The sequence below is a fragment of the Meriones unguiculatus genome, chromosome 14 (assembly GCF_030254825.1).
Source record: "Meriones unguiculatus strain TT.TT164.6M chromosome 14, Bangor_MerUng_6.1, whole genome shotgun sequence".
NCBI classification, from domain to species: domain Eukaryota; kingdom Metazoa; phylum Chordata; class Mammalia; order Rodentia; family Muridae; genus Meriones; species Meriones unguiculatus.
Window position 1 is genome coordinate 88,784,290 of NC_083361.1, and position 26,999 is coordinate 88,811,288.

At 42.3% G+C, this 26,999-nt stretch overlaps 1 protein-coding gene and 1 pseudogene across 1 annotated transcript; both read right to left on the minus strand.

Annotated features, from left to right (window-relative positions):
* Positions 1-3,303: 3,303 nt before the first annotated feature.
* LOC110558318 (olfactory receptor 51I2-like) lies at positions 3,304-4,265 on the minus strand (annotated as a pseudogene).
* Positions 4,266-13,359: 9,094 nt separating this feature from the next.
* On the minus strand, positions 13,360-14,307 carry LOC110558339 (olfactory receptor 51I2-like). The gene has a single exon (XM_021653184.2). It carries the CDS (start codon positions 14,305-14,307, stop codon positions 13,360-13,362), a length of 948 nt encoding a protein of 315 aa, XP_021508859.1.
* Between the last annotated feature and the right edge of the window lie 12,692 nt (positions 14,308-26,999).

The following is a 26,999-nucleotide window of genomic DNA, read 5'->3' on the forward strand; positions in this document are numbered from 1 at the left end:
GGGGGAGATGCTTAACTGGGGAGGGATAAGAGGGCAATAGAACAAAAAAAAGGAGAAATAATAAATAACACTAAAAATGTTTAGAAAAGCCATAGGGAAACATTTTATATGCTTACTTTAAAATACATGTGTAACATATATAAATACACATACATGTAAATACACATATACAGTATTAATACGGTTATTTCTCAATAGTGGGATAATGACCCCTCCCAGAAGCTATAGATATATATAATATATATTATAAGTTATATAATATATATGCACATATACACATACATACATACATATGTGTGTATATATATATATAGTTGTAGTTGCTGTTGTTCTTGGTTGCCTGACGAAACATCAAAGTAAGATCCTATTGCTGAAGACACTGCATCCACTTCAGGCCCAGGAGTGGAGAAATCAAGCTGTCACTGCTCCAGAATTGTCCCGACTGAGGGCTCTCCTACTGTATCCGGAAGGCACTATGCAAGCTGCCAGGGCAGAGCCACCATCAACAGTGCTACCCACCTCTAAATCCTGAGAAGCTCAACCATGACAGGACCCGCAACATACCCCTAAGAGCACAACAGTGGCACTTGAATCTTTGGCACATCCAACAACTGGCTTTGCCTGCTCAACTGGAGGGAACTCGTCCCTGGTACAGTCAACCAAGTGGAAAGATGAAAAGCCTTGGGGGGAGAAAAACAAACCTGTACTAACCTCTAAGCAACATGATATAGTTTCCAACTGCCCTCTGAGTATTCTTACACTCATAGATAAGTTCAATTCTCACTTCTCACCAAAGAAGCTTTATGTTAAGGAACATGAGGATTCGTAGAGAGATCCATACAACTGGAAAAATGCAGAAATTAAGTGCCCATGGGGTTCCCAAGCTCAGATGAAACATTTATGACACAACAGTTAAACCTAAGGCCCCAAGGCTCCAGGAACATGGTGGAAAGGGGGTGAAAAGATCCTGAGAACCCGAGGACAAGGACAGGAGGAGGACAATACTGTCTGAGAACTGAGCAGGAAGGTTGTTCCCATGAGTTCTCAACAAAAGATCTGCCTGAAAAGACAAGACCTGTAAATAGCTCAACTCGGATGGAGAGTAATTTCACAAGGACCCAGATAAAGAGCTACAGGCAGTCAAGGAATGCTGAGGTGGGGAGAGCCATTATTTGTTTACTTATTTATTTTATTCTGTTTTCAAGGATAAGACCCCAAACCTAAGCCATCAGTCCTGAGCCAAAACAAATGAGAGTAGCGTTAACTAAATTCAGTAGGCTGTGTGTGTGTGTGTGTGTGTGTGTGTGTGTGTATGTGTGCGCAATACGGAAGAGGTCATGACTAGAGGGGGCAGTTGGAGGGAATTAGAGAGGGGAGGGTGGAAATAATGCAAATGCACTGTTCCCATGTACAAAAATCTCTGAAGGTTGAGAAGGTGGCTGGGTGGCTGGGAGTGTAAACGGATCCGGGAGGAGCCACAGGGGAAATGGGAATTAATATGCTCAAAATGCACTGTATGCGTGTATTAAATTCTCAAAGAATTAATAAAGCATTTAAAAAAATTATGCCCTTTAGGATAGTGATGCTTTTTGGCACTTCTGGGTGTTTCTGATGAAAATAAATTCAGTGTGTGTCCCTTAGAGGCAGAGAGCTCCTTCCACCGGGATAGGGAAAACTGCGGCAGGTAAGTTAGAGACACAGAAACTGGAAGGAAATCAGCCCGTTATCTTCTGCAAGGAAATTAAAAGAAAGTGTATGAACTCAATAACTAGGAAAATGTGCATCTTATCACCGCCAGGTTTCTGAGGAAGTGTTCTCCTAAAGTTACGATTGCTTACACGTCTTTTACTGTATCGTTACTCGTTAGTATGGGGGATTTCTAAAAACAGAGTGCATTGTAACTCTACAACGTATTTAGGCTAAGCAATTAAGGAAGCGGAAACAGGAAAATCAACCTGAGAGATACAGAAATAGTCACTTCCTACTCCATGTGCATAGAGATGGGCACACACCCTAACATAAAGCACACAACTTCACCACAGTCACACACGCTCACACACGCACACACACCAACACGCACACACAGCCTACTGCAGCCTTGAAAGTATCTCCACCACGGGAAGACATAGACTGTCTAAGTTTCACTTTATATTGGGCTACATTTTCTAAAGGTCGGTCTAGACTGCAGGTTTATTAAAGGATCAAGACTGAATGTCTTGTCTTCTCTGCCATACCCACTGCTTAAGTTCTTTTGAAGCATTTCCATCATTTTATAAAGTAGCACATTATTTTATCACATCCTAAATTGAATCATCCTATATATTGAGGGTATTTTGTTACACAGCCTTTTCTATCATTTTAATTCTTTCATTAATAGATGCTGAGAATGACTGGCTCTTTGGCCTCCCCACCCCCGAAGGGAGGAGCAGTCCTGTTAGGCCACAGAGGAGGGCTTTGCAGCCAGTCCTGAAGATACCTGATAAAACAGGATCAGATGAATGGGGAGGAGGTCCCCCCTATCAGTGGACTTGGAAAGGGGCATGGTGGAGATAAGGGAGGGAGGGAGGGAGGGACTGGGAGGGAATGAGGGATCGGGACACGGCTGGGATACAGAGTTAATAAAATGTAACTGATAAGAAAAAAATAAAATTAAAAAAAATAGATGCTGAGAAAAAAAAAGACAGATAACAAGAAAAAAAATAGATGCCGAGCATATAATTACATACAATGTAAATAGCAAAATAAAATAGCTAAATTTCAATATCACTGAAAATAAGAACTTTTAACATAATTCATATAAAATAACATTCATTTCATCCTAAAGGCCAGATGGGTACCATACTATATAAAATAGTTATACATAATTTGTGTGCATATGTGTTAGAGAGACAGAAACACTTTAGTTAATATCTCTTGACCAAACTTTTTGGAGAAAACAATCTGATTCCCACAACATCAATGTTTCCATGGTAATGAGAAATCTAAGGTGATGTAAGAATGTAATTTAAAAAGTGGAGGTGTAATGGTAGAATGATTACAAAAAAGTAAAGTTTTCCTTTTGAAAAGAAGGAAATGGAACACGTGCTTTTTTTTTTTTGATAAATTTTAATGTGATCTCTTTTTATCTCACCAGAGCCTGTTGAGAAAATTCTTACCATGCTGATGCTTTTTACAGAATCTGATAACAAGAATCTCGATAGAAATGTCAGTGACCAAAAAAAAAAAAAAAAGTTAAAACTCCCAGGTCAAAGCAGGGCTCTGAAAGTACAAATTCATGCAGTCAGGACAAGCATGCCCTGAACCTTACAATATTCTCCAACTCAAAACTTTGTCCCCCAACAGGATTTTGCAAAGCCTCCGCCGAATCTCCTTGGTTTTGATGGAATAGATGACAGGGTTGAGCATTGGAGGTACAAACAGATAAACGAGCGAGAGGAGCATGTGCACAAATCGTGGGGCACTCCTGCCGTAGCGGGCAGCCACGGACACACCTACCATGGACACATAGAAGATGAGCACAGCACACAGGATGACACACACGTGTTCAGGGTCTTCAGCCTTTCCTCCCGGGAGGCGATAGCCAGCACAGAGCAAAGTATGAGAACATAGGAGAGGAGAATAAGTGCAGAATCCAGCCCAAAAGTGGAAATGACTATGAACAGACCAAATACGTTATTAATAATAATGTCACCACAGGGCAGGCGAGTGAGATCTGGATGCAGGCAGTAGGCATGGGAAAGCACATGAGCCTTGCAGAAGGGCAGCCTCTTCAGAAGGAATGGCAAGGGGAAAACCATGCAGAAGCTTCGAAGGAGCACACACAAGCCCATCCACATCACCCGGGCATCGGTGAGCACTGTGGAAGAGCGCAGGGGGTTACAGATGGCTACGTAGTGATCAAAGCTCATGGCCAGCAGAATCCCAGACTCCACGAAAGAGAAGAGGTGGATAAAGAACATCTGGGACAGGCAAGAATTAAAACTTATTTCCCCTAAGTGGAAGCAAAACACAGCCAGGACCGTGGGCAGTGTGGAGAAAGACACGCCCAGGTCATTGACTGACAGCAGAGACAGGAAGTAGTACATGGGCTGATGCAGACTCTGTTCCTCCCTGATGATGAACAGGATCAGAGCATTGCCGGCTATGGAGACAGTGTAGAGGACACCGAGGAGCAGGAACAGCCAGTGCTGGGAGGTCTCCAGCCCTGGCAGTCCTGTCAAGATGAAGGGAGGCAACCCGGAGCTGTTGTGGGCTTCACCTCTCATTCTGCAACTCCCTCAAAGATGTCAGACCTCTACCCTGTAAAGAAAATAAATTAACATCTTCAAGAATGGTCTGAGGCCCGTATTATGTTCTTTGTCATATTTATGTAGTTTTTTGCTTTAGAGAAGCTTTGATCCTGATAGCACTTAACTTTGCCTCTCATTGAACAAAAGATTCTGAAAACTCTGAGTTGTCACACTGAATTTACCTAGTAATAGACATTTCCCTCCTTCTAACCCAGGTCTATTTATTTTTCTTACCTTTAAGGCTGTGAGCTCAGTTTACAATCCATTAGAACTAGTCTTTTCTAGTACCAACATAAAACTCTATTAGTGCCAAGGTCTTCAGTTATTATGCCCTTTTGATGCAAAACACTTCCTCATCAGACCCTGATCTTGTCCCCTATCTGCACTGTGGTGGAGCTGAGCCTCCACACTCTAAGCACCCACCTCTAGACCAGTTGCCCCATGGCTTCCACCCATTTACCCAGATGGCAGATAAATGGCCAGAAAAGAAGCTGTCCAATGTGGTGGGTCACACCTGCCATAGTCTTCAGAGGCTGGGAGACTGGAGGCACTGGCATTAGTAAGCTCTATGGCAAGACCCTGCCTCTCAAAGCGGCCATCCATAGTGATGATCATTCAGGCATTCACTAGCTGTGCTTACACAGTCTTCTCTCCTTTCTCCCTCCTTCTCACTCTTCTTCACAGTCGGCTGACATCACTTCTCTCCCTGAACAGTATGATTTACTGGAAGTGCATTCTTAACAGTTTCATTCGTGGCCAACATGTGCTCAGTTCCTAAAAGCTGTGGCATGAGCAGTCACTTCTCTAAGAACAACATTGCTTTCATGCATGCAGTTCTCCCTTTGCATGACCTCATCCTTACACCCAAGGTTAAGACTCAGTCACAGACGACGCCTTGACAATGCCTCGACAACGCCTTTTCCCACTGCCTACTACATTAATGAGGTAACGCTAGATAGAGCCACTGCCCCCACGTGCTTCCTCCAGCACATACTCTATACCGTTTCCCCTTCAGGCCCTCCCTCATACCTGGAAGACCACCTCACTGTCCTTGATAAGAGCTTCTTCGTTAAAGAAAAAACTTATTTCACAGGTTTTTGATGAGAAGATGCCATCTCTGGTGAAACATGGGGATGATTGTAAGCAGAGCTACCTCCCCTCCCCTTAGACCATCCTTTATAAACACTTCTTTGCTAAGGTCTTCTATTGTATCCTAAATACTAGATTTTTCTTACAAAAGAACGGGACGGAGTTTGTCCTCACAAAGACTGCATTCATAATACAGTCTCATGGAGTACTGTTTCCAAGAAAGTAATTTCTGATACAGAAAGCAGTAGACGTTTCTTAGACAAAGAGGAAAAGGCAGAGAGAAGACAAGGAAGCATAGGTTTTCCTTCTTCCAACTATAATGTAGAGCTGGGGTTTCTAATCTAATGTCAGAGCCTTAACCCTTGATTTTGGACCTCTTGATGTTTCAGTCACCTACCTGAGAATCACAAAATGGCCAGTGTGAAGAAAGAAAGCGCATTGGGGGCCATGCCCTGCACACATCCCTCTCTCTACTGAGCACTATATATATATATATATATATATATATATATATATATATATATATATATATATATATCTGGAAAGTCCCTCAGCTTGTTATCAGCTCAGGTGCTCATGGACTTCTGGGAACCCAGAGCACCACCAGCATCCACGCCTCCCGGACTTAGCATTCATGTCTCATGGAGTTATGACAGAGCAGAAATGATCAGAACGGGAAGAGACCTGTGGGTTAAGAAGATTCTATCTCACCGCTCCTTCACGGAAACAGAGCGAACGACTCCTCAGATGTGAGCAGTGTGATAGTGAGTGACTGTTTGACTATATGTATTTTATAGCCATTCCATGTACATGTGTGTCCTCATATGACCTTATTAACCACAAAAATACTGAATCCCACAATAGAACATGTAGATACTATATAAACTCAACACTTAATGTGATCATGACATTTGCAAACCACACCTGAACATCAGTGAATCTGTTCTGAACCACAGTAAGAAGCATTACTTCACACTGTTTGTCAGTATGTGAATGCAGATCATGTAATACAAAGCATTCAACCAGGTACAGAAAGAAAGTGCAGAAGAAATTGCTCTGCATTCTTCACAGATGGCTATAGAATACCTATTAGGGAGAGAGTAAAGATTCATAGATGAAAACATTACAAGAACTTTAATTTCTGTATATACTCTACTCCTTGATTGAGAATCGATCACACCCCAGTAAACGTCATTTTTCTTCTAAAATAGGTAAAGGCATTCATCGTACAGTGACAAGAAATCATGCAGAAGAATTGCCTAGTAAACATTCAACTTGTCATGTGGTCTCCGTGGGGTTAGCTAGTGTATTAACTTTCTGAAGGCTAAGATCCAATGATACTAGGGAACGCAGTTGGAGACTGAGCAGCCAGGGGCCGTCTCTGACCTGAACTCAGTGGCCTGCTCTTTAATCACCTCCCCGTGAGGGGGAGCAGCCTTACCAGGCCACAGAGGACAATGCAGCCACTCCTGACGAGACCTGATAGGCTAGGGTCAGAGGGAAGGGGAGGAGGACCTCCCCTATCAGTGGACTTGGGGAGGGGTATGGGAGGAGATGAGAGAGGGAGAGTTGGATTTGGAGGGAATGAGAGAGGGGGCTGCAGCTGGGATACAAAGTGAATAAACTGTAATTAATAAAAACATTTATTTAAAAAATCCATGCATGGTCCTTGATTGGAGTATCAGTCTCAGAAAAGACCCCTGGGTCCTGATTTTTTGGTTTTGTTGTTCTCCTTGTGGAGCTCCAGACTCTTCCAGGTCTTTCTATATCCCCCTTCTTTCCTAAGATTCCCTTCGTTCTGCCCAAAGTTTGGCTATGAGACTCAGCATCTGCTTTAATACCCTTCTGGGTAGAGTCTTTCAGAGGCCTTCTGTGGTAGGCTCTTGTCTTGTTACTTATTTTCATCACTATCAATGGACTGGAGAAGGGGCATGGGAGGAGATGAGGAAGGGAGGAAGGGCAAGATTGGGAGGGAATGAGGGTGGGGCTAGAGCTGGGACACAAAGTGAATAAATTGTAATAAATAAAAAACTATATTTAAAAAATGAACAAAAAAAAATCCAATAGTACAATGATGGAGAATGGAGACTCACTAAAGTGTTCAGCCAACAGGCTTTCAAGAGCTTCCCTTTGTAAACAAACGAGCTAGTATAACTGAAAGGATTGATGATGACTAATACACTTGAAACAAATGAAGAACATTGTGTGTGTGTGTGTGTGTGTGTGTGTGTGTGTGTGTTTCTACATGCATGGATGCTTTTCTAGATGGAGCTCAGGGTCTGAATATGCTAGGCAAGTACTCTGCCACTAACAACCACTAAAAACTTACTTGATATTACAAGCCATTTTCAGTCTTAGTATAAAACAGCTTAATGTGATTAACTCGCATTTTATCCTTACATAATCACAGCCATTTTTCTGAGTCAAATATCTACCTTACAGCTGCCTTTGCTGGGGATAGCATGAACAGTAATCAAGGTGTCTTTTCTTAATGAATTTTATACCACCTTCCCCCAAGAAATAATACCCATGCATTATTATTATGATGTTTGTGTATGAATTGACTTTGTTAACTTCACATCCTACTCACAATCTGCTATCATTGTGTATTGCATTTAGTAAAACCAAGGCACTGTGAGATAGATAACTTCACTGGAGGCTGCAGGTATGGCTTGGTGGAAGAACAGCATTTACTGTTCTTCCATAGGATCAGAGTTTGGCTTCAGCCTCCCCTTAAAGCAGCTCACAATCACCTGCCGCATTTCTGGGAGAATAAATGCCCTCTTCTGGCCTCTGTAGGCAGCTACATACACCTGGCACACACAGAGACACACATAAATACACACATACCACCACCACCACCACCACCACCCATAAAAATAAGTATTAAAATAACATTACCAAAGTCTCACCTCATGTAACTGTTAGAAGTAGCTTTCAAATCTAGACTCTGAACCACGATGCAAAATGGCGACACCTTCACATTCAGAAGACAGAGAGTCAGTCTATCCATCATTCCCCTGAGTCATCGCTCCATTCTGCCTAACGTGAGTTCTAGGATGCTGCGGATACTCAGTCGAATCATGAAACAAACCAATGGATCGGTTATGACGTGATGCCTTTCAAGAACCTAGGCTAAACTAAGCCTGACGCTGTTGGACACGTGGCAAGTGTTCAGCATTTTCAAGGCAGTGTCACCAACTCAGATGAGCCTTCAACTCACATGTCAGTCTGCACCCATTTGCCTTCTGCGTTCCTGCTTCCTGGGTGTTCATCCTAGACAAGGTGTAAAATCTGTCATCTCAGTGCCTTTGACTATAAGAATAGTAATTTTACACATATCATAAGCTTACTTATGATATATATTTTTAAATAATTGCAATATAATAAAATAACATTTTAACCTTAACTGGAACACAGCAAAAGGTATGGGAAACTTGAGGAAATATGGGTCAAAGGGCACAAGGTTTCATTTGTGCACCAACAATAGGTTCTAAAACTATAGAGTATGATCTCAAGTCAGTTTAACTACTCCTGGAAGGCTTGTAAATTTTTTTATTTTTTTAATTACAGTTTATTTACTTTGTATCCCAGCTGTAGCCCCCTCTTTCATCCCCTCCCAACTCCACCCTCCCTCCCTGATCTTCTTCCATGTCCCTCTCCAAGTCCACTGATAGGGGAGATCCACCTCCCCTTCCATCTGACCCCAGCCTATCAGGTTTCATCAGGACTGGCTGCATTGTCTTCTCCTGTGGACTAGTAAGGCTGCTCCCCCCTCAGGGGTAGGAGATCAAAGAGGATGCAACTGAATTCACATCAGAGACAGCCCCTGTTCCCATTACTAGGGAAAACCCACTTGGACACTGAGCTGCCATGGGCTACATCTGTGCAGTGGTTCTAGGTTATCTCCATGCCCGGTCCTTGGTTGGAATATCAGTCTCAGAAAAGACCCTATCATTACATGCTCAGTGCTGAGAATCTAATCCACAGCCATAACCCACAGCAGGCAACTGCTCTACCAATGACATACATCACTTACGTTCAATCTCATGTTGTGTTATCAAAGAAAATAAAAATAAAAATATGTGGGAACTTTTAGAAATTATGGGTATCCTGATTATGTATATGTTGTGCACATTGTTTCATGGTTATAGATTTAGCTTCTAAATGAATATGAATAGCTTTTCATGCTATCATATTAAGTGGTTTTATACAAAGAAATGTTAGTATTACTTTGGCTCTTGCAAAAAGAGCATCCTTGAAGAAAGCTGATGAGGTTAGCAGCACTGACATTAGTTATGGCAATCAGAAAATGTTCTATTATTTTATATTGAATTAATTATCTATTATTCTCCTTTGACTACAGAAAACACATTCTATCAACAATGTCTTTGGGAGATTTATAAAAAGAGAAAATAAAGTACAGTGTGTGCCCAATATTTCTTGAACTGCTTGAGCACCAGGAGAGGAGGCCTTTGGGGCTCCCTGGGTAGGGATACATACAATAGAGCAGTGCACATATGTGGAAATGAATGGCTCTACTAGGAAAGGTAGATGCTTGTCCCTAAAGAAGAGAGAACAGGTGTGCTTGGAAAAGCACCACACCTGAAAGCCAGCAACATGCCAGTGCTCCGACCACTTCCTTCAGGCCCCCTCCACCTTCCCAACCACACTGTAGGTGGCCTGCTCTTCTACATCCATCTCTTTCCTCTCCAGGTCACATATTATTTCAATACAGATATATGCACTATTCAAATATAGATTCTACATGAATAGAAATTACATCTTCCTAAATGCTATTTTAAAATAATAATAAAATTTGTGTTAAGTTTTCTAAATATTTCTTCTAGAAAATAATAGACATATTTAACAGTAACATAAACTGTTAAAGTTTTGACTCCCAAAGAAATCAGTGTCTATAAACACTGTTAGAAAATAGTTTTAGTAGTGATGTAGAGGTAAGATGAAAGTCTGATGAGGGTTGCTTCAGTTATCTTTAATTAGAGAAGAAGAGATGTGCAAAGTATCTGAGCTCGCAAGTTTCATCTAAGTCAAAAATGCCAACAAAACTAGCAAACAATCATTTGAAGTTTTTTTGTTAAATCTCTTATTTTAAATAACAGTTTGTTATATCCTATAACAAATTAGGATATTGACCAAAAGAAGACTGTTGTGAAGTATGTATTTTAGTTGCTTACATATATCTTTCATTCACTCATCAATAATATAAAATGTATTGAGAGATTTTGTTCATGTTTGTTTGAGTCTAGGATATGTGTAGACTAGGCCAAATGCTGTGGCATAGGCTTGGAAACCCCCATGAGGGGGGCGGAAGCAGGGCCATCTTGCCCTTCTCTCCAGACTACTCTCTTTTTTCCCTCAGTGTGTGTGTGTGTGTCTGTGTGTGTGTCTGTGTGTGTGTGTGTGAGAGAGAGAGAGAGAGAAGATGTACATTACACACCATGTCTACAATATTTTATGTTAACTGTATTCATGACAGTATTTATTAATACATTTTCACAATAATTTTTTGTTCATACAATTCTTTAGGTATAGTTCACCAAGATTATATTTGTCATAGCTTTCTTACCTTCTATACCATGTAAAAATGTATAACATAACAGAAACAATCTGTTTATCAATATTTGTGAAAAAGGTAATTAAAAATCTGTAACAAAATATCTTTGATGTATGTTGTGCTGTAATTGTTAGCTTTTGATTTCTTCCTAAATTACTACTTCATCCTTAGTACAAAATTTATTATTTCCACACTACAATCAATTTATACAGGAATTTCATGACTATATAAAAATTCATAGAGCATCAGACTATGGTATTGGCCTGCCATACCATAATATGCCAAAAGGGATGTGTGCCCACTGGTGCAGCTTTATTTGTAATAGCCAGAAGCTGGAAACAGCCCAGATGCCCCTCAACTGAAGAATGGATGCAGAAACTGTGGTACATCTATACAATGGAATATTACTCAGCAATGAAAAATAAGGAAATCATGAAATTTGCAGGTAAATGGTGGGACCTGGAAAGGATCATCCTGAGTGAGTTGTCCCAGAAGCAAAAAGACACACACGGTATATACTCACTCATATAGACATACAACACAGGACAAACCCACTAAAATCTGTGCATCTAAAGAAACTAAGCAAGAGAGAGGACCCTAACTAAAACGGTCAATCCCCATCCTGAAAGGCAAAGAGGATGGACATCAGAAGAAGAAGAAAACAGGAAACAACCTAGGAACCTTCTACAGAGGGCTTCTGAAAGCCAGAAGAAGAAAACAGGAAACAACCTAGGAACCTGCCACAGAGGGCCTCTGAAAGCCTCTGCCCTACAGACTATCAAAGCAGATGCTGAGCCTGATGGTCAACTGTTGGGCAGAGTGAATGCAATTTTATGTAAGAAGTGGGAAATAGTAAAAGCTGGAGAGGACAGGGTCTCCACAAGGAGAGCAACAGAACAAGAAAATTTGAACACAGGAAACTTCGCAGAGACTCATACTCCAACCAAGGACTATTCATGGAGATAACCTAGAACCCCTGCACAGATGTAGCCCATGGCAGTTCAGTGTCCAAGTGGGTTACATAGTAATGGGAAGAGGGACTGCCTCTGACATAATCTGACTGGCCTGCTCTTTGATCACCTCCCCCTGAGGGGGGAGCAGCCTTACCAGGCCACAGAAGATGACAATGCAGCCACTTCTGATGTGATCTGATAGACTAAGATCAGAAAGAAGGAGAGGAGGACCTCCCCTACCAGTGGACTTGGGGAGGGGCATGCATGCAGAAAGGAGAGGGAGGGTGGGATCGGGAGGGGAGGAGGGAGGGGCTTATGGGGGGATACAAAATGAATAAAGTGTAATTAATAAAATAAAATAAAAAATAATAAAAAAGAAATGAATGTGTGTAAAGAAGTTATACAGATGTTAAAGAATCCTTGTTGTTTATACCTCGAGCCTGTGAGGTAAATCAATGGAAGACTGATACCTCACTTCACATGTGAAAAAAATCAAGACTCTAAAATCCCAAACGTCATTTACACTTTCTCCTATTAGGAGCGACATGTGACCGGAGAGTTAAGAAACATTTTAGGATCTAAAACTACGATTTGAGAAAAGTCAGCAATGTGTTTGTCGATTTGTTCAAACCTTGTTGTCTTCCCTTGGTTACTCATTCGCTATTTCTTATTCAACCACTCTTTCACTTATTCCTTCATTATTTGTCTCACACTGTCAGGTGCTATCTCAATGGAAGGACCGTGGCAGCTCTAATATGGACGGACAGACAGCTCAGGATTGTTGCCACAGAGAAGTCTTACTCTGTGAGGATAAAAATATGTATGGAGAATGGCAAGATGGTTCCCGGAGTTATAAACAAAGGACTGTTAACTTCAACTAGGTAAAACTACGCGCCGATGTGCCTCTGGTTTCCCACGCGTGGGGAAAGCGTCCAAAGGATCCTAAAATCAAACTGTGAAGAAATAAACACCAGAGCTTTACAACTTTTTGGACCTAAGGTATCAAGTCATTTTTGCTTAAAATTCCACAGTATTGATGAGCTTGACCCATCCCACATTAACCTCTCTCTGCGTCTTTATCTTTGTCATGCATAGCCCTCAAGGTCCCACAGTGTCACTATGTATATTTTATGTTAGGCCTTGGCATCTCTAGAAAATAAATTTTTCCTTGTTTTGATGGTAAAATATCTCTTGGTTATCTTGAAAACAAGATTGCTTTTTATCTCTACAGAAAAGTTAACAAAGTTAAGTTTTTGTTATGACCCCAGATGGTGTTGGCAGGTACTAGCCTAATAATGTGGATTAACTTCTAATCAGTGATCCTGGAACTTTAAGCACAGGCCTCACAACCCTCACATCACAGAACAGAGACTTAATCTCTCCCCGTTCTGGTGCCTGGCTGCCCACACTCCCAATGCTAGGCCATATGTTGTTTCTGACTTTGCCTGAGTCACAGCTTGACCCTGAAAAGCATCTTGCGAAGCCTCCGGCGTATCTCCTTTGTCTTGATGGAATAGATGACAGGATTTAGCATAGGGGGAACAAAGAGATAGAGGGTAGACATGAGGATGTGGACTGCGTGAGGCAGGCCGGCCCCAAAGCGATGCACGATGGACACACTGACCATGGGCACATAAAAGATGAGCACAGCCAAGATGTGGGACACACAGGTGTTGAGTGTCTTGAGGCGCTCCTCCCGAGACGCGATGGCCAGCACTGATCGCAGGATAAGCACGTAAGAGATGAGGATGAGCGCAGAGTCCAGGCCAAAGGTGAGCAACACGATGGACAGCCCATAGTGGCTATTGAGGGAAACATCGGTGCACGCCAGCTTAATCATGTCCACGTGTAGGCAGTAAGCGTGGGAGAGGATGTTCTGAGGGCGGCAGAAGGGCAGTCTGCGCAGAAGCACTGGGAAGACCACGATGAGAGCAAAGCTGCGGAGCGCTGTGCCCAGGCCCATCGCCACGACGCGGGCGTTGGTGAGTACTGTCGCATAGCGCAGTGGGTTGCATATGGCAACATAGCGATCGAAACTCATAGCCAGGAGGATGCCAGACTCTGTCCAAGAAAAGAGATGTATAAAAAACATCTGGGCCAAGCAGGCATGAAAAGTGATCACTCGGGCATGGAAGCAAAGAGCCACCAGGACAGTTGGCAGAGTGGAGAAAGACACGCCCAGGTCGTTCACAGACAATAGGGACAGGAAGTAGTACATGGGCTGATGCAAGCTCTGCTCCTCCTTGATGATGAGGAGGATCAGGGAGTTGCCTACAATGGAGATGGCATAGAACAAAAGGAAAGGGAGGGACAGCCAAGGTTCCACGGCTTCCATTCCTGGAAAGCCTGTCAGAATAAAGCTGGGAGCCTCAGAGGCATTGATTCTGGAGTTTCCCATGAGAGGAGAGTCGCTCGCCACCAGTCAGAGGAGGGTTTTTGGGACACTACACCATGTGTCCAATATTACTACCATCCCTGTGAGGGAAAGGAAGCGCACAGGTCTTCAAATACTGGCTGCACACCTGTCTGACATCTGAAATCCACTGGTGAGCTGATCAGAGGGTTATGAAACACTTGCTATGGAAAGAGGTTTCTTTCTCAGGCTTCTCTCAGAGGAATAAATTGGAAATCTTTTGGAAGGAGCTAACCATCTCATTCAGTCTCGTAGTAGCTCCCTGGATATGGTCCTTATAGTCAGTCAGCCAGCTTTCTCCATATGCCTCAAATTTAATAACCATGATATAAGGTAACGGAAATTAAACATCCATTCTGAGATAGAAGGAAACAAATGTTCAAGTGAAGGAAGGAAATCACTCCAGGCTTCTTGTTAAGGAAGTTACATGGTTAGAACTCAAACTCTAACCCAACTATAATTTCCAGGTTTTTTTCCTGTAAATTAATAAACTATCTCATGCTTTATGTTTATAACATACCGTTGCTGCTCTTCCATTAGAATGTCAAATTTCCCAAGAATAGGAGATGAGAAATGCTGCCTTATATCAGCCAGGTGAGGCTGTGGTGAAAGGGCAACACATTTGTAACATTTCTGTGGAAAGCCTCCAAACAGCTAATGCCTTGTAAAAAGTGACTTCACAATATGGTGCCAGATCAATTTCTGTGTCTCACAGATAGCCATTGACACGCATAACTGTCATTGAATAGCATGCTGTTTTCGTGTTTATTATTTTTTACAATCCTCAGAAAAGATAGTTTTCTGTGGCAGAAGTTAGATTTTCTATCAGGAAATACTAATACTAAGTATCAGGAGGAAATTACCTGTTGGGGGACGAGGGTTTGAGAAAGAGCCCCAAGGATCATCCAATGAAGGACAAGTTTGCTGGAAAAAGAGTGTCAGTTTTGAAGAGGTTGAAAACACAGACCAGAAACACTTAGAGAAATCTTTACAGTGCAATGAGCCCCTGACGGCACCATGCAAAGAGCGACTGGTGCCAGTTTTAGAAGAAATTGTCCCAAGGTGAACAGACTTCTTCAACACTTCATTCCACCACGAAATACATTCCACTGTAAGGAAACACAAACTTGTCTTAACTAAAAGCCTGCTTCTTCAGAAAAAGAGTAGCACTGATATCTGCTGTAATCAGAGAAGATGAAAAGGCTCTAGTGGCCCCTGTGACACTAGTGTCATCTAGGTTTCTTAGCAATTTCCTGAGTATTTACACCAAGGAACAAAAGGAGAATAGAAAATTAAGAAAGAGGTGATAAAGAGTTAGAAAGACAAGGATATAAACAGAGGAGAAAAGGCTGAAAAAATTTTAAAAGAGGAAATAATATTAGAAGGGGAAAATCAAGTGAAGAAATGTGAGATGCAGGATACAAGATCAGAGAGAGAAGATTAGAAAGGCTACGACTGCAACTCTGAAAATAAAGATTAAAAGAAAGACAAATAAAACTGCAAACAGCTACAGGAGCTGCATCCTGCCTCATGCTCATCCCAGGCTGGAGAAGAACCCACTCATGCCACATTTCTCAGGAGCTTCCTCTCAACCTCTGAGCAATGGGGGCCCACAGGAAGGCCTAATATTCTTCAGCCAAACACTGCTGGGAATAGGTTCCTCACCACGGGATCCCGGTGTTTACCACCTGCCACTATTCCCTTGACTGCTCCAGGGCTCTGTGCAGAGAGCAAAATTAAAGTCTCTCTACTCCCAGCCAAGCAGAACGTCTGTGCATTTGCAGCATGACCTCACGACTATCGGGGTCCTGTAAGCAACGTATCAAATCAGAGTCTGAGCCTAAGACTTACAAATAACAAAATACACCTAATCCATTCTTCTTCTTCTCCAGCAAGACGGGGTTCTTCCCCAAGCCTCATTTCCACCCCAAGAGCCCTTCCCAGGGGAGATGCAGACAGTGTGCTGTACTGTAGGGACAGCTACTCCTGTGGACAACAGAAACAAATGCTTATCAATGATGCCCTGTGTGGTCGGTGTCCTTGAACTCCATCAAAGCTTAACGACATTGCCTTACTTAATCCTCAAGACCAACCTCACAGACAAGGAAGCCTCCCATTCTGCACCTGAGAAAACTGGGGGCTCAGAAAGTCAAAGTATACTCAAAATTATTAGAACCAAGTAACAAGGCTGCCTTCACGCAGACCATTTATTGATTCTCTCACAATTATCACAACACATAATGGACAGACGTGATATTGAAAATTTGTAATCACAGCATGGGTGCCACTGTCCCCTGCCATCTCTTGCTACATAGTCAACCGCTTCGTGTTCTTTGACGTCTCGCCCAGCGGCGAGCCCTGGGCCACGTCTCCTTCAAGCTGTTTGCAAGCAAAGCTCCAAAAACAGCGGAAAACTTTTTTTGCTCTGAGCACTGGAGGGAGAGGATGTGGATGTAAGGTTCCTCCTTTCACAGAATTATTCCAGGATTCATGTGCCAGAATGGTGACTTCACACACCATAATGGCACTGGCGGCAGGTCCATCTATGGGGAAAACTCTGAGGATGAGAACTTCATCCTGAAGCACACAGGTCCTGGCATCTTGTCCGTGGCAAATGCTGGACCAAACATAAACATTTCCCAGGTTTTATCAGCACTGCCAAGCCTGAGTGGCTGGATTGTGGCTTGTGGTCTTTGGGATGGTGAAAAAAGGCCTGAGCGTCATGGAAGCTGTGGAGCGTTTAGGGTCCTCGAATGGCAAGAACAGCAAGAAACTCTCCATTTCCAACTGTGGGCAACTCTAATTCTTTTGACTTGTGGTCATCTTACCCACCAGACCATTCCTTCTGCAGGAGAGCGCCCACCCCATCTGCTCGCAGTGCCCTGCTCTCATTGTAGTTCCTTGGGTTCCATATTTCCTCATTCCCCTCCAAGTCTAGCTGGATCTCAGAGTTAACTTTATGATTATGAATAAAAAGTAAATAAAAAAATAAAATAAACAGGGAACGCTGGGTCATAGAATAGATTTTATTTTTAGAATTTTAGGACTCTTTAGTAACTGTAATACTAATTCATATTCTTATCTGAAGTTGAGTCTCTCTCTCCCTATACTCACCAATATCTGTTCTGGAATTTTTATTAGTTCATTGAGAGTTTAGTACATGTGTTTTGATCTTGTTCAAACAAACCCTTCCCCCAACTCTTCACAGATCCATACCTACTTCCCTACTGACTTAAAGTTGTGTCCATTTTATTCTTGGATGTAAAGTCTGCCGGAGGAGCGTGGTCAGGTTACAAGGTCCTGTCCTTATAGAGAAAACTGTCTCTCTCCCTCTCCCAGAAGCTAACAACTGCCAGCAGCCCATGGCCAGCAGTAGGGTTTTGTGTCCAATGGCTCTCTCCATGCTGAGGTTTGATCTAGTTAGGGCTTGTCCAGATTTTTTGTCTGCGGTTTCAACTTTTTGAGTTTCTATGTGCTGCTGCCCTACTGCGTGTAGGAAGTAAAATTTAGTCATCCATCCCCTTTGACTCTTACACTCTTTCTATTCCCTTTTAGTGGATGTTTGAAACTTGGGAGGGATGTGAAACACACATGTTCCTTTCAGGGCAGAACATCTGCTGTCTCTTATCCTCTGGCTCTGGCCAGTTGTGGGTCTCTGTACTAATCACCAATCTTCTGCTAGAAACGGAAGATTATCTGCTTGAGCAAAGCTTAACCTATGGGTATAATGGTAAGTCATTAAGAACTTATTTAATACTGTGTTTATTCAGCAGCATGATAGGAACAGGTTCTCCTCCAGGACCTGTGACCTGTGTAGTCACAGGCTCTAGCCTGATAAAGGTGCCAGATGTTGGTTTCATCTTGTAGAATGGGATTTAAATCCAATCGGAAAGTGTCTGGTTACCCCCATGCTGCTCATGCCACTGTAACACTGTAGACATATTTTATGAGGCCAGGGCATCTGTTTTGTTTAAAAATAAAAAATACCTAATTGGTATAAGATAATATCGCTTCTCACTTCTTAACACTGTCTTCATAAAAGATATGAAGGGAACCCATATTTTTCTGAGCTGGAGAGGCTGGGTGCTGAGCAGGTATAGAGCATTGCTGGATCTTGAGGAAGCGCTATTCAAGTGTAATTGATGAAAAAATTAAAAAAAAAAGGGAAAAAATAATTTAAGAACCTTAAATGACTTTCAAAAGTGGAGGAAAACATGGAGTTAGTCAATTGGCATGGAGCACGTCTCGCCCCTGGGGGCAATGGTCTCCTGAACCTACTCAGACCTCGGACACCACCACTGCTAGTCCTAGAACTGACGCAGGATGTTCCAACGAGGGGGTTAAGGCTTCTCATAATATTTCCTATAAGCCCACACCTGTTTGTCTATATCCCCCATTTTTATTCATTATTAGCCAGATAGAGCGAAGTAATTGTGGTAATGATACTTGCTTTTTTGCCCAATGCTGGAATGCTAGTAAATTTAGGTATGCCCTGCTTACTCCCATGCCTCACTGGGTGCCTGTGCCTGTTGATGCCCCTCACGCTATGACTCTCTTCAGACAGAAAAGGGATCTTGGAACTACAGCCACCATTGTTACTACCATCTCATTGGCGGCTGTTGGAGCTACCACCGGGGCATTAGCCATGAGTTATACTGGGCAGACTGCTCAGACCCTGAACAATCATTTAGCCAATGTAGCTCATGCCTTAGTTGTACATAAAGGAATTAATGCTCAACTAAAAGGAAGCTTGATGGTGTTCAATCAGAGGATTGACCTCGTGCAGGAGCAAATTGATACCCTATGGCAAATCGCTCAACTTGGCTGTCAATGAAAATATGCTGGACTTTGAGTCACTAGCATATAACATGAGAATTTTTCCTGCGCTGCATATCTGTCTAAACAATTGTCGAGCTATATTTTAGGTAGTTGTACTGGAGAATTCGATACTACGATGGAGCAGCTGAGAGTGGCCATTGTCACAGTAAATTCTACCAGAGTGGACGCAGGACTAGCCACAGGATTATCATCAGGGATTGCTGCAGCCATGAATCATCTGAAGGAATGGGCAGGCATGGGAGCGTTAGCAGGCCTTCTGGTGTTGGTCTCCTTGGTTTGCCTGTGGTGTATATGCAAGATTAGAATCTCACAACAGTGTGATGCAGCCATGATCATTCAGGCCTTTACAGCCATTGAAGCAGGACATTCTCCCCAAGCATGGTTGGATACCATAAAAAGCTAAAATGATACGCTCAGGATGCGAGGCTAAGCACTGCACTCAGGGTCAGCAGCTTTGGACCCAGAGAAGAGCATGTCTGGTTGCATGCGGGTTGATGCCCCAGGTCCCGCCTCTGAGAAAAAGGTATCAGACGGGTCTGATGCTCTTTGGGTGGATGACACCTAAACGAACATCGGTACAAAGTCCCAATTTATTTCTAATATCAGAGATCAGACTTCTACTCTTGCCTGATGCGTCTAAAACAAAAAGGGGGAACTGTAGAGAGCTGCGGAATGCTATGCCTTAAAGATGGAGCTGGTTTCTGCCTTCCACCTTCCCAATGGTGAGTGCTTTCTGTCACAAACAATTCCACATTTGGCTAAGGCTGAGGATCTGGCTTGCTTCCATGTATGTGGACCTATCTGCATTGCCCACGTGGCACGCCTGGGTTGGCTACCCAGAGGCTATTTAAGCTGTGGGCTGGCTTTCCCCTGGGGTCCGAGGATTGTTCAAGGTTCCTGAATAAACTGCATTGAAAAAAAAAAAAAAGAACCATAAAACCATATGTAAATGTGTACAATATTGTGACTTAGAAAGCACTGAATAAAAGTTATCTGTCAAAAAAACTATTAAGTACTATTAAAATTAACTTTAATTTTAGTTAGTTTTATTTAATTTTACATCCCAAGGGTTCCCCCTCTCTTCTCTCCTTCCAGTCCCTCTCTCACTCCTTTTTCCTCCCCTTCTCCTTTCCTCCCAGAAAAGGGGATCCCTCCCCCTTATCAACCCTCCCCAGCACATCAAGTCACAGCAGGACTGAGCATATCCTCATCCACTGAGTTCAGGCAAGGCAACCCTGCCAGAGGGAAGTGATCCAAAAGTAGACAATAGAGTCCATGTTAGAAATAGCGCCCCCTCAACGCTTGCCAGATGACCCACATGAAGAACAATAGTGCTCCCATCGGGCACTATTAATAATTTCTTATTGTAAGTGTTCCTCTAATGCTTATTCTCGTTGGATAAGCAAAATTATTGGGAGCAATATGGAGAAATTTGGCTCCCTAAGCAACAGCTGTTAGACCCTTCCCTGGGGCCCTGCTTCTACAAACAACTGCCAGTCAAATTGCCAGCCAGATTAAGCATGTGGGGGGGGGTTAGAGATGGAGACAGAAAAGAGAGGGAGAGAGGTGTTTTCTAGAGTTTATCATTCTTACACAATAACAAAACAAAAAGCAGGTATCAAAATCTTTATGGTTTTTAATACATTGTGGTGTTCCTGCCCTTTTTAAACATGTCACATATTATACGACATATGTCACATATACGTTTTAAACTCAGGCTGATTTCCATCTTGGTTACATGTGTTCAGCTAGTTTGGTTGGTTGGATGTTTTAAAGTGAATATGTGCTTGCCTGAGTGAATGTTTGTAGACCATGTGGTTCCGGCAGAGCACAAAAAAGGGTGCAGGACTTCCTGGAATGGGGATTACCGCAGATGGGTGTTACTAGATGTGGGTGCTGGGAACCGAACCCAGGTCCTCAGCAAGAGCAGAGCTCTCCACTGCTGTGCTGCCTCTCCAGCTCTAACAAGCGTTTGTTTGGATCAACCGTATGATACCATTTTTTAAGAGACAGTTGTTTTATGAGAGCGAATTTAGTCTCTCCAGCAAATTTCATACAGTTTTACTGTGTAGCATTTTCATTTCTCTGAACAGGCTGAGCTGAAATTCAGAATCTGTATTTGTTTGGATCTTAAGCAAGAATTCTGAGATTCCAATCACCTAAAAAAAAAACATTGAAGACATCTATAAGCCATATTAAATAGTAGGTGACTTGAGGGGGTTTTTTTTGTTGTTTTTTATTTTTATTAATTACAATTTATTCACTTTGTGTCCCAGCTGTAGCCCCCTCCTCATTCCCTCCCAATCCCATCCTCCCTCCCTCTTTTTCTCCTATGCCCCTCCCCCAGTCCACTGATAGGGGAGGTCCTCCTCCCCTTTCATCTAACCCTAGTCTGTTAGGTCTCTTTGGGACTGGCTTCTTTGTCTTCCTCTGTGGACCGGTAATGTTGTTACCCCCTCAGGTAGAGGTAATCACTTGAGTTTTTGATCTTCGCCATTCAGACAGGTATAAGATGGAATCTCAGAGTCATTTTGATCTGCATTTTCCTGATGATAAGGAGGCTGAGCATTTCTTTAAGTGTTTCTCCACCATTGGTGATTCCTCTGTTAAAAATTCTCTGTTTAGCTCTGTATCACATTTTTTATTTGGATTATTTGGTTTGTTGGTATTTAATTTATTGAGTTCTTTATATACTCTAGATATTAGCCCTTTGTAGGATGTAGGATTGGTCTTAGCCTGAGCTGTTGGTGTTCTGTTCAGGAAGTTGTCTCCTGTGCCAATGAGCTCAAGGCTCTTCCCCACTTTCTCCTCTAGCAGATTTAGTGTGTCTTGTTTTATGTTGATGTCTTTGAGCCACTTAGACCTGAGTTTTGTGCAAGGTGATAAATATGGATCTATTTGCATTTTTCTATATGTAGACATCCAGTTACCAGCATCATTTGTTGAAGATGCTATCTTTTTTTATTATATGGTTTTGGCTCCTTTGTCAAAACTTAGGTGTTCATAGGTATATGGGCTTATTTCTGGGTCTTCGATTCGATTCCATTGATCAACCAGCCTATTTCTATGCCAGCACCATGCAGTATTTAAATAAATCCGGCACTCTTTCAGAAATCTAGGCATGCCATACCTCAAGACCTAGCTATACCACTCCTGGGCATATACCTAAAAGAGGCTCAAGGACATTTACCCAACCATGACTATAGAAACTTTATTTGTAATAGCCAAACTGGAAACAACCTAGATGTTACTCAATCAAAGAATGGATAAAGAAACTGTGGTACATTTACACCATGGAACACTACTCAGCCATTAAGAACACGGAAATGATGAAATTTGCAGGCAAATGGATGGAACTAGAAAACATCATCCTGAGTAAGGTAACCCAGACCCAGAAAGACAAACATGGTATGTACCGACTTATAAGTGGATTTTAGTCATACAGTACAGGATAGACATGCTACAATGCACAGACTCCCAAGGCATCTTGGGTTTCACGTGGGCCCACTAGTTAGGGGAGTGGGTAATAACTGTGCGGGGGACTATGTTGCCTGATTTTTTGATCACTTCCTGCATTGAAACTTCCCTACCAGGCCACAGTGGAGGAAGATGAGCTCTGTCCTCATGTGAGTAGACGAGCTGAGGTGTCTGGGTAGAGGAGCTCCCCTATTCTAAGGAATATGGGAGAGGGGATGCGGGAGGGAGGGTGGGCCTGGAAAGAGAGGAGGGAGGAGCCTATGACCTAGATGTAAATTGAATTAATTAATAAAAATATTTTTTAACAAAAGAAGAAAAATGGTAAGTGAATACTTGTATAAATGTCTAGGACATTTCTAGGGAGAGTTTTCCATTTGGAGACTGTCTAGGGTTTGAATTACATTGTGGCTTCTACTTCCCTTCTGATTTGGAGTTTTACCTGAGCCATACTGTCAGAACAAAAGTTTGATGTTCATGACAAATAGGCTATGATACACATTTTTATAGGGATTATTAGACTTCTTTCTCTGGACCCTGGGTGCCCACAAAGAGAGGCTCTGGAGGCCAAAGTAATTGCATGCTGACAGGAAATAGAGATAAAAATCAATGTCTCTTTCTTGTTTTCTGCTAACCCCATGATGGAGGGAGGTTGGATGTCAAGACTCATCAAGACAAGATTTTAAGAGACTAATTTGATGGAAAAACAGCCTAAACATCCTTATAAACTATCCTGGTTTAAAAAAGGAAAAAGAAAAGGTTTTAGGACATCTCACTAGAATTAGAAGTACAAACTTGGCTACAACCATCCATTCACATAAAAACAGGTCAATATTGCTGAGAGTAGAAGCTGATCTCAGAAGTCCCCAGCTGTGCCTTACAGCGTGGCTCCTACATTACAAGCATTGTCCACTCTCCTCAATTATTTACATTTTAAAAGCAGTTCTTATAGGTAATTGTTGAAAATTTAGATTAAAAATAAAAGCTCTAACCCTGTCATGATTCATTACTACTGACTACATACAAATTTAATGAGGAAATGGTATCTCATTAAGGAGTATTTCCTCCTTAAAAACCTGTTTAAGTAAGCCAGGCATAGTGGTGGTGCGCACCTTTAATCACAGCACTCAGGGAGGCCAAGGCAGGCGTATACTTGTGAGTTCAGGGACAGCCTGGTCTACAAAGTGAGTCTAGGACTCAGAGAAACCCTGTCTCAAAAAATCAGAACAAACAAATGAACAAACCTGTTTAATAATTTGCTGAGATCTTAGCATTACGTGTTGCCTTTATTAATACGATGTCACAGAAATGAGCAGACGTGACCAGAGTACTAACATGGCTCATACCTATGGTTCATAACCTGAAACAGCAAAGGGCCCTACACTGTAAAGTGCCTTGAGTCTGATTCAATACTCTACTTTCATGTTTTTTTAAATATTAGTAATTGTAAGGAATGTTTTGTGGAGTGAAGGCTAATGATCAGGGAGCAAACACATGTCCATGATCATTTCTTGATACATGGCCTTAGAGATGCCCTGTGCCCACAGAAAGCACAGCATACAGTACACAGGAAGTTCAGTGACACCAACACCATTACAGAGAAAAGGAGAGGAGAGAGAGAAGAGAAAGTGAGCTTAAAAATCCAGAAGTGTTGCTTCAATAGTTTCCTCATATATCATACCCTGTGGCATACTTTCCTTATTCTTTTTTCCTCTTATCAACACCTTATTATTTTCCTGAAAAGGAAGCACCATGAATCAAATTCCTAGAGTAGGTCATCTGAGTTTTAAATTTGAGTATTCCAATATATGCATTACCACACCTCCAAAAGCGATGGATTTCAGAGCTATCCCAAACACAATCCTTGAATTTAGCAAAACTGAGAACAGATAATTATATCCAGATTACACACTCACCTTTCATGTCCTCAAACAAACCATCATAGGCAGCTTCACATCACTGGTACGCGTGGCCATTCTACCACTCATACCTCACAGGGCTCAGATTCACACGTGACAACCCACCACAGCTAAAGCCTAAGCAGGCCACCCTATCATTGGTATGCCCATAAGATTAGAGTCTCTAGAAACAAGTGTTCAAAGAAAGAAATCAGGATCCAGGTGCTAAGCTCTAAAAAGAATCCGGGGACAAACTCACAAAATGGCTCACAGCAACGCTGCTCACAGCAACGTGAGGCGCATGCTCCATTCGGAACTCAGTACCTGTCCCCAGCTTCCGCCGCAGGACAGACTTGTCGGCGGTTCAGCTTTGCAGAGTCTACGTCCATTTCCACTCACGGGAGATCAACCTCCTTACAATTACCACCTGAAGTACTCTCTTGGGGATGAGAATAAGCTAAAAAGAAAACACTGCAGAAGTCCAGCCCTTTCGTTTCCACTGTCCAAATTGTTGCCCTAAGAACTGAGAAAATCTTCAGACAACTCTCTCTCTCTCTCTCTCTCTCTCTCTCTCTCTCTCTCTCTCTCTCTCTCTCTCTCTCTCTCTCTCCCTCTCTCCCTCTCTCCCTCTCTTCTTCTCTCCCTCTCTCTTCCTTTGCTTTTATCTGTCTCTTTAAAACAGTGAGTGTTTTCAGAGTTACAGATGTATACAGAGTACCATGTGAAAAAACATTGGAATTCGAGTCGTGGCCATGTAAATTGACAGTTAAATAAAATGCCGAAGTGCAGATCAAGAGACCCGGGAGCTGATTGCTGTTCTGATAGTCAGCAGTGCCCTGCTCGTCCATCTCATCAGCTCATTCTGTGAGCTTGGCCCTGTGGGTGAGATCCAGGTAAGGTTAATGATTAAACCTCCACCACACTGGTTGCTGTTACGGGACAAGGAGATTGTGAGATGGGGAATGTGCTGTTTGTTTTTCTAAGTTTGAGGACAATTTTATTTGAGATAAAGAAAAAAAACCCAGCAGGTTAGGAAAGCTGTCGATATAAGTATCTGAATGAAGGGAGATGGGGAAGAGGCAGAGACAGCCTCCTCTGTTGTAGTGAGTGTCAATAATCTGACAAGGTTGCAAAGAAGGAGCTTCAGAGAAAGAACCAAATCACCCAAAGCACCAGGAAAGGTATGTTTAGCCGTTGGACAGTACCCAAAGAGGGGTAAAGAGAAGGAGAGAAAAAGTAACGCTTTCCCAAGTCCTGGGAAAGGGGCAGGCAGCACGGCAGAGGTGCCACAATGCTGCCTGATGGGAAGCGCCCCAAGCTTTCACCTGGTGTTAGAACTTAACTGTTTTACCTCAGTGACATTGTATGAGACAGGTAAACCAAATGCTGCCATTCTCAGTTCAAATCAAATTAAAACCCTCACCAGGGTTGGAGGGGTCATTGATGTCTAAAATCAAAGGGTAGAGAGCTGAGCTGGGATTCCACTGCTGTTTATAAGTCAAGATGACTCAAGAATTTGAAAATAGTCATAGAGCATTCATACTTCCGAATTAAGGTTCAGATTTCTTGATACTCAACCAAAAAAAAAAAATCTGCGGGTAAACAATGTGTCACTTGAAGATACATACGATGCCCTTTAGCCTTCTGCAAACAAAAAAAAAAAGAAAAAAAAAAGTCTCATTCTTTAGAATACCTTTGTTTCTGGCAACACCAGGCTTATCAACTCCCTCCTCACATCTATTCTTTCAGGATTTGCCATGCCACCTGGTTATCATATCTAGCCACTGCCCTGGTGAATCTGTAGGGCCATGAACTGGCTTTGCAGTAAGTAGTTGGGAGCGATGGAATCACATCTAAAGTGTGTGATGTATTTCATGCTTAAATTACTATGGACACTCCTGAAGCAGGTGGATGCATTCAGGTTGACAATTGCTTAAGATACAAAAGCTCTTTAACGTACAACTCAGTAGACATTTTACAGACACAGAAGGCACTAACATGGAGGTCCTGAACCAAATGGGCAATGCTGATACTATGAACTGGTAAGTCTTTATAAACACACTAACAAAAAAGAACACAAAGAATGTCTTTTTGGGCTTGTGTATAAGCTGGAAAAAGAAACAAGGAATGCCCCAAGCTTCTTGTGCAGAGATGAAGCAAATTGTCTGTACAACAAAGTGGAAGGAGATAGATTGACCAGGGTCAGGCTGAGAAGATGAACAAACATTAGTTTGCTGCTTTGGATTTCATACTAAGTGCACAGCACCAATGATGAACACAAAAAGAAAAACCTGTTATATATGACAGCATCTTCTCGGATGCTCAACCTAGTTAGCGGAAATGAATATTTTCTCATTAAAAATGTTTTTCATAGAAAGGCCATTATTTTAGGTGAATCACTGCATGGCTGATGCTGAGGAGCCGGTGCACCATTTCACTTGAGGTAGAGCCCTTCTTCTGTCAAGA

What these genes read in the sequence shown, in the direction of transcription:
- LOC110558339 (XM_021653184.2), bottom strand. Translation starts at nt 14,307, where the DNA reads ATGGGAAACTCCAGAATCAATGCCTCTGAGGCTCCCAGCTTTATTCTG.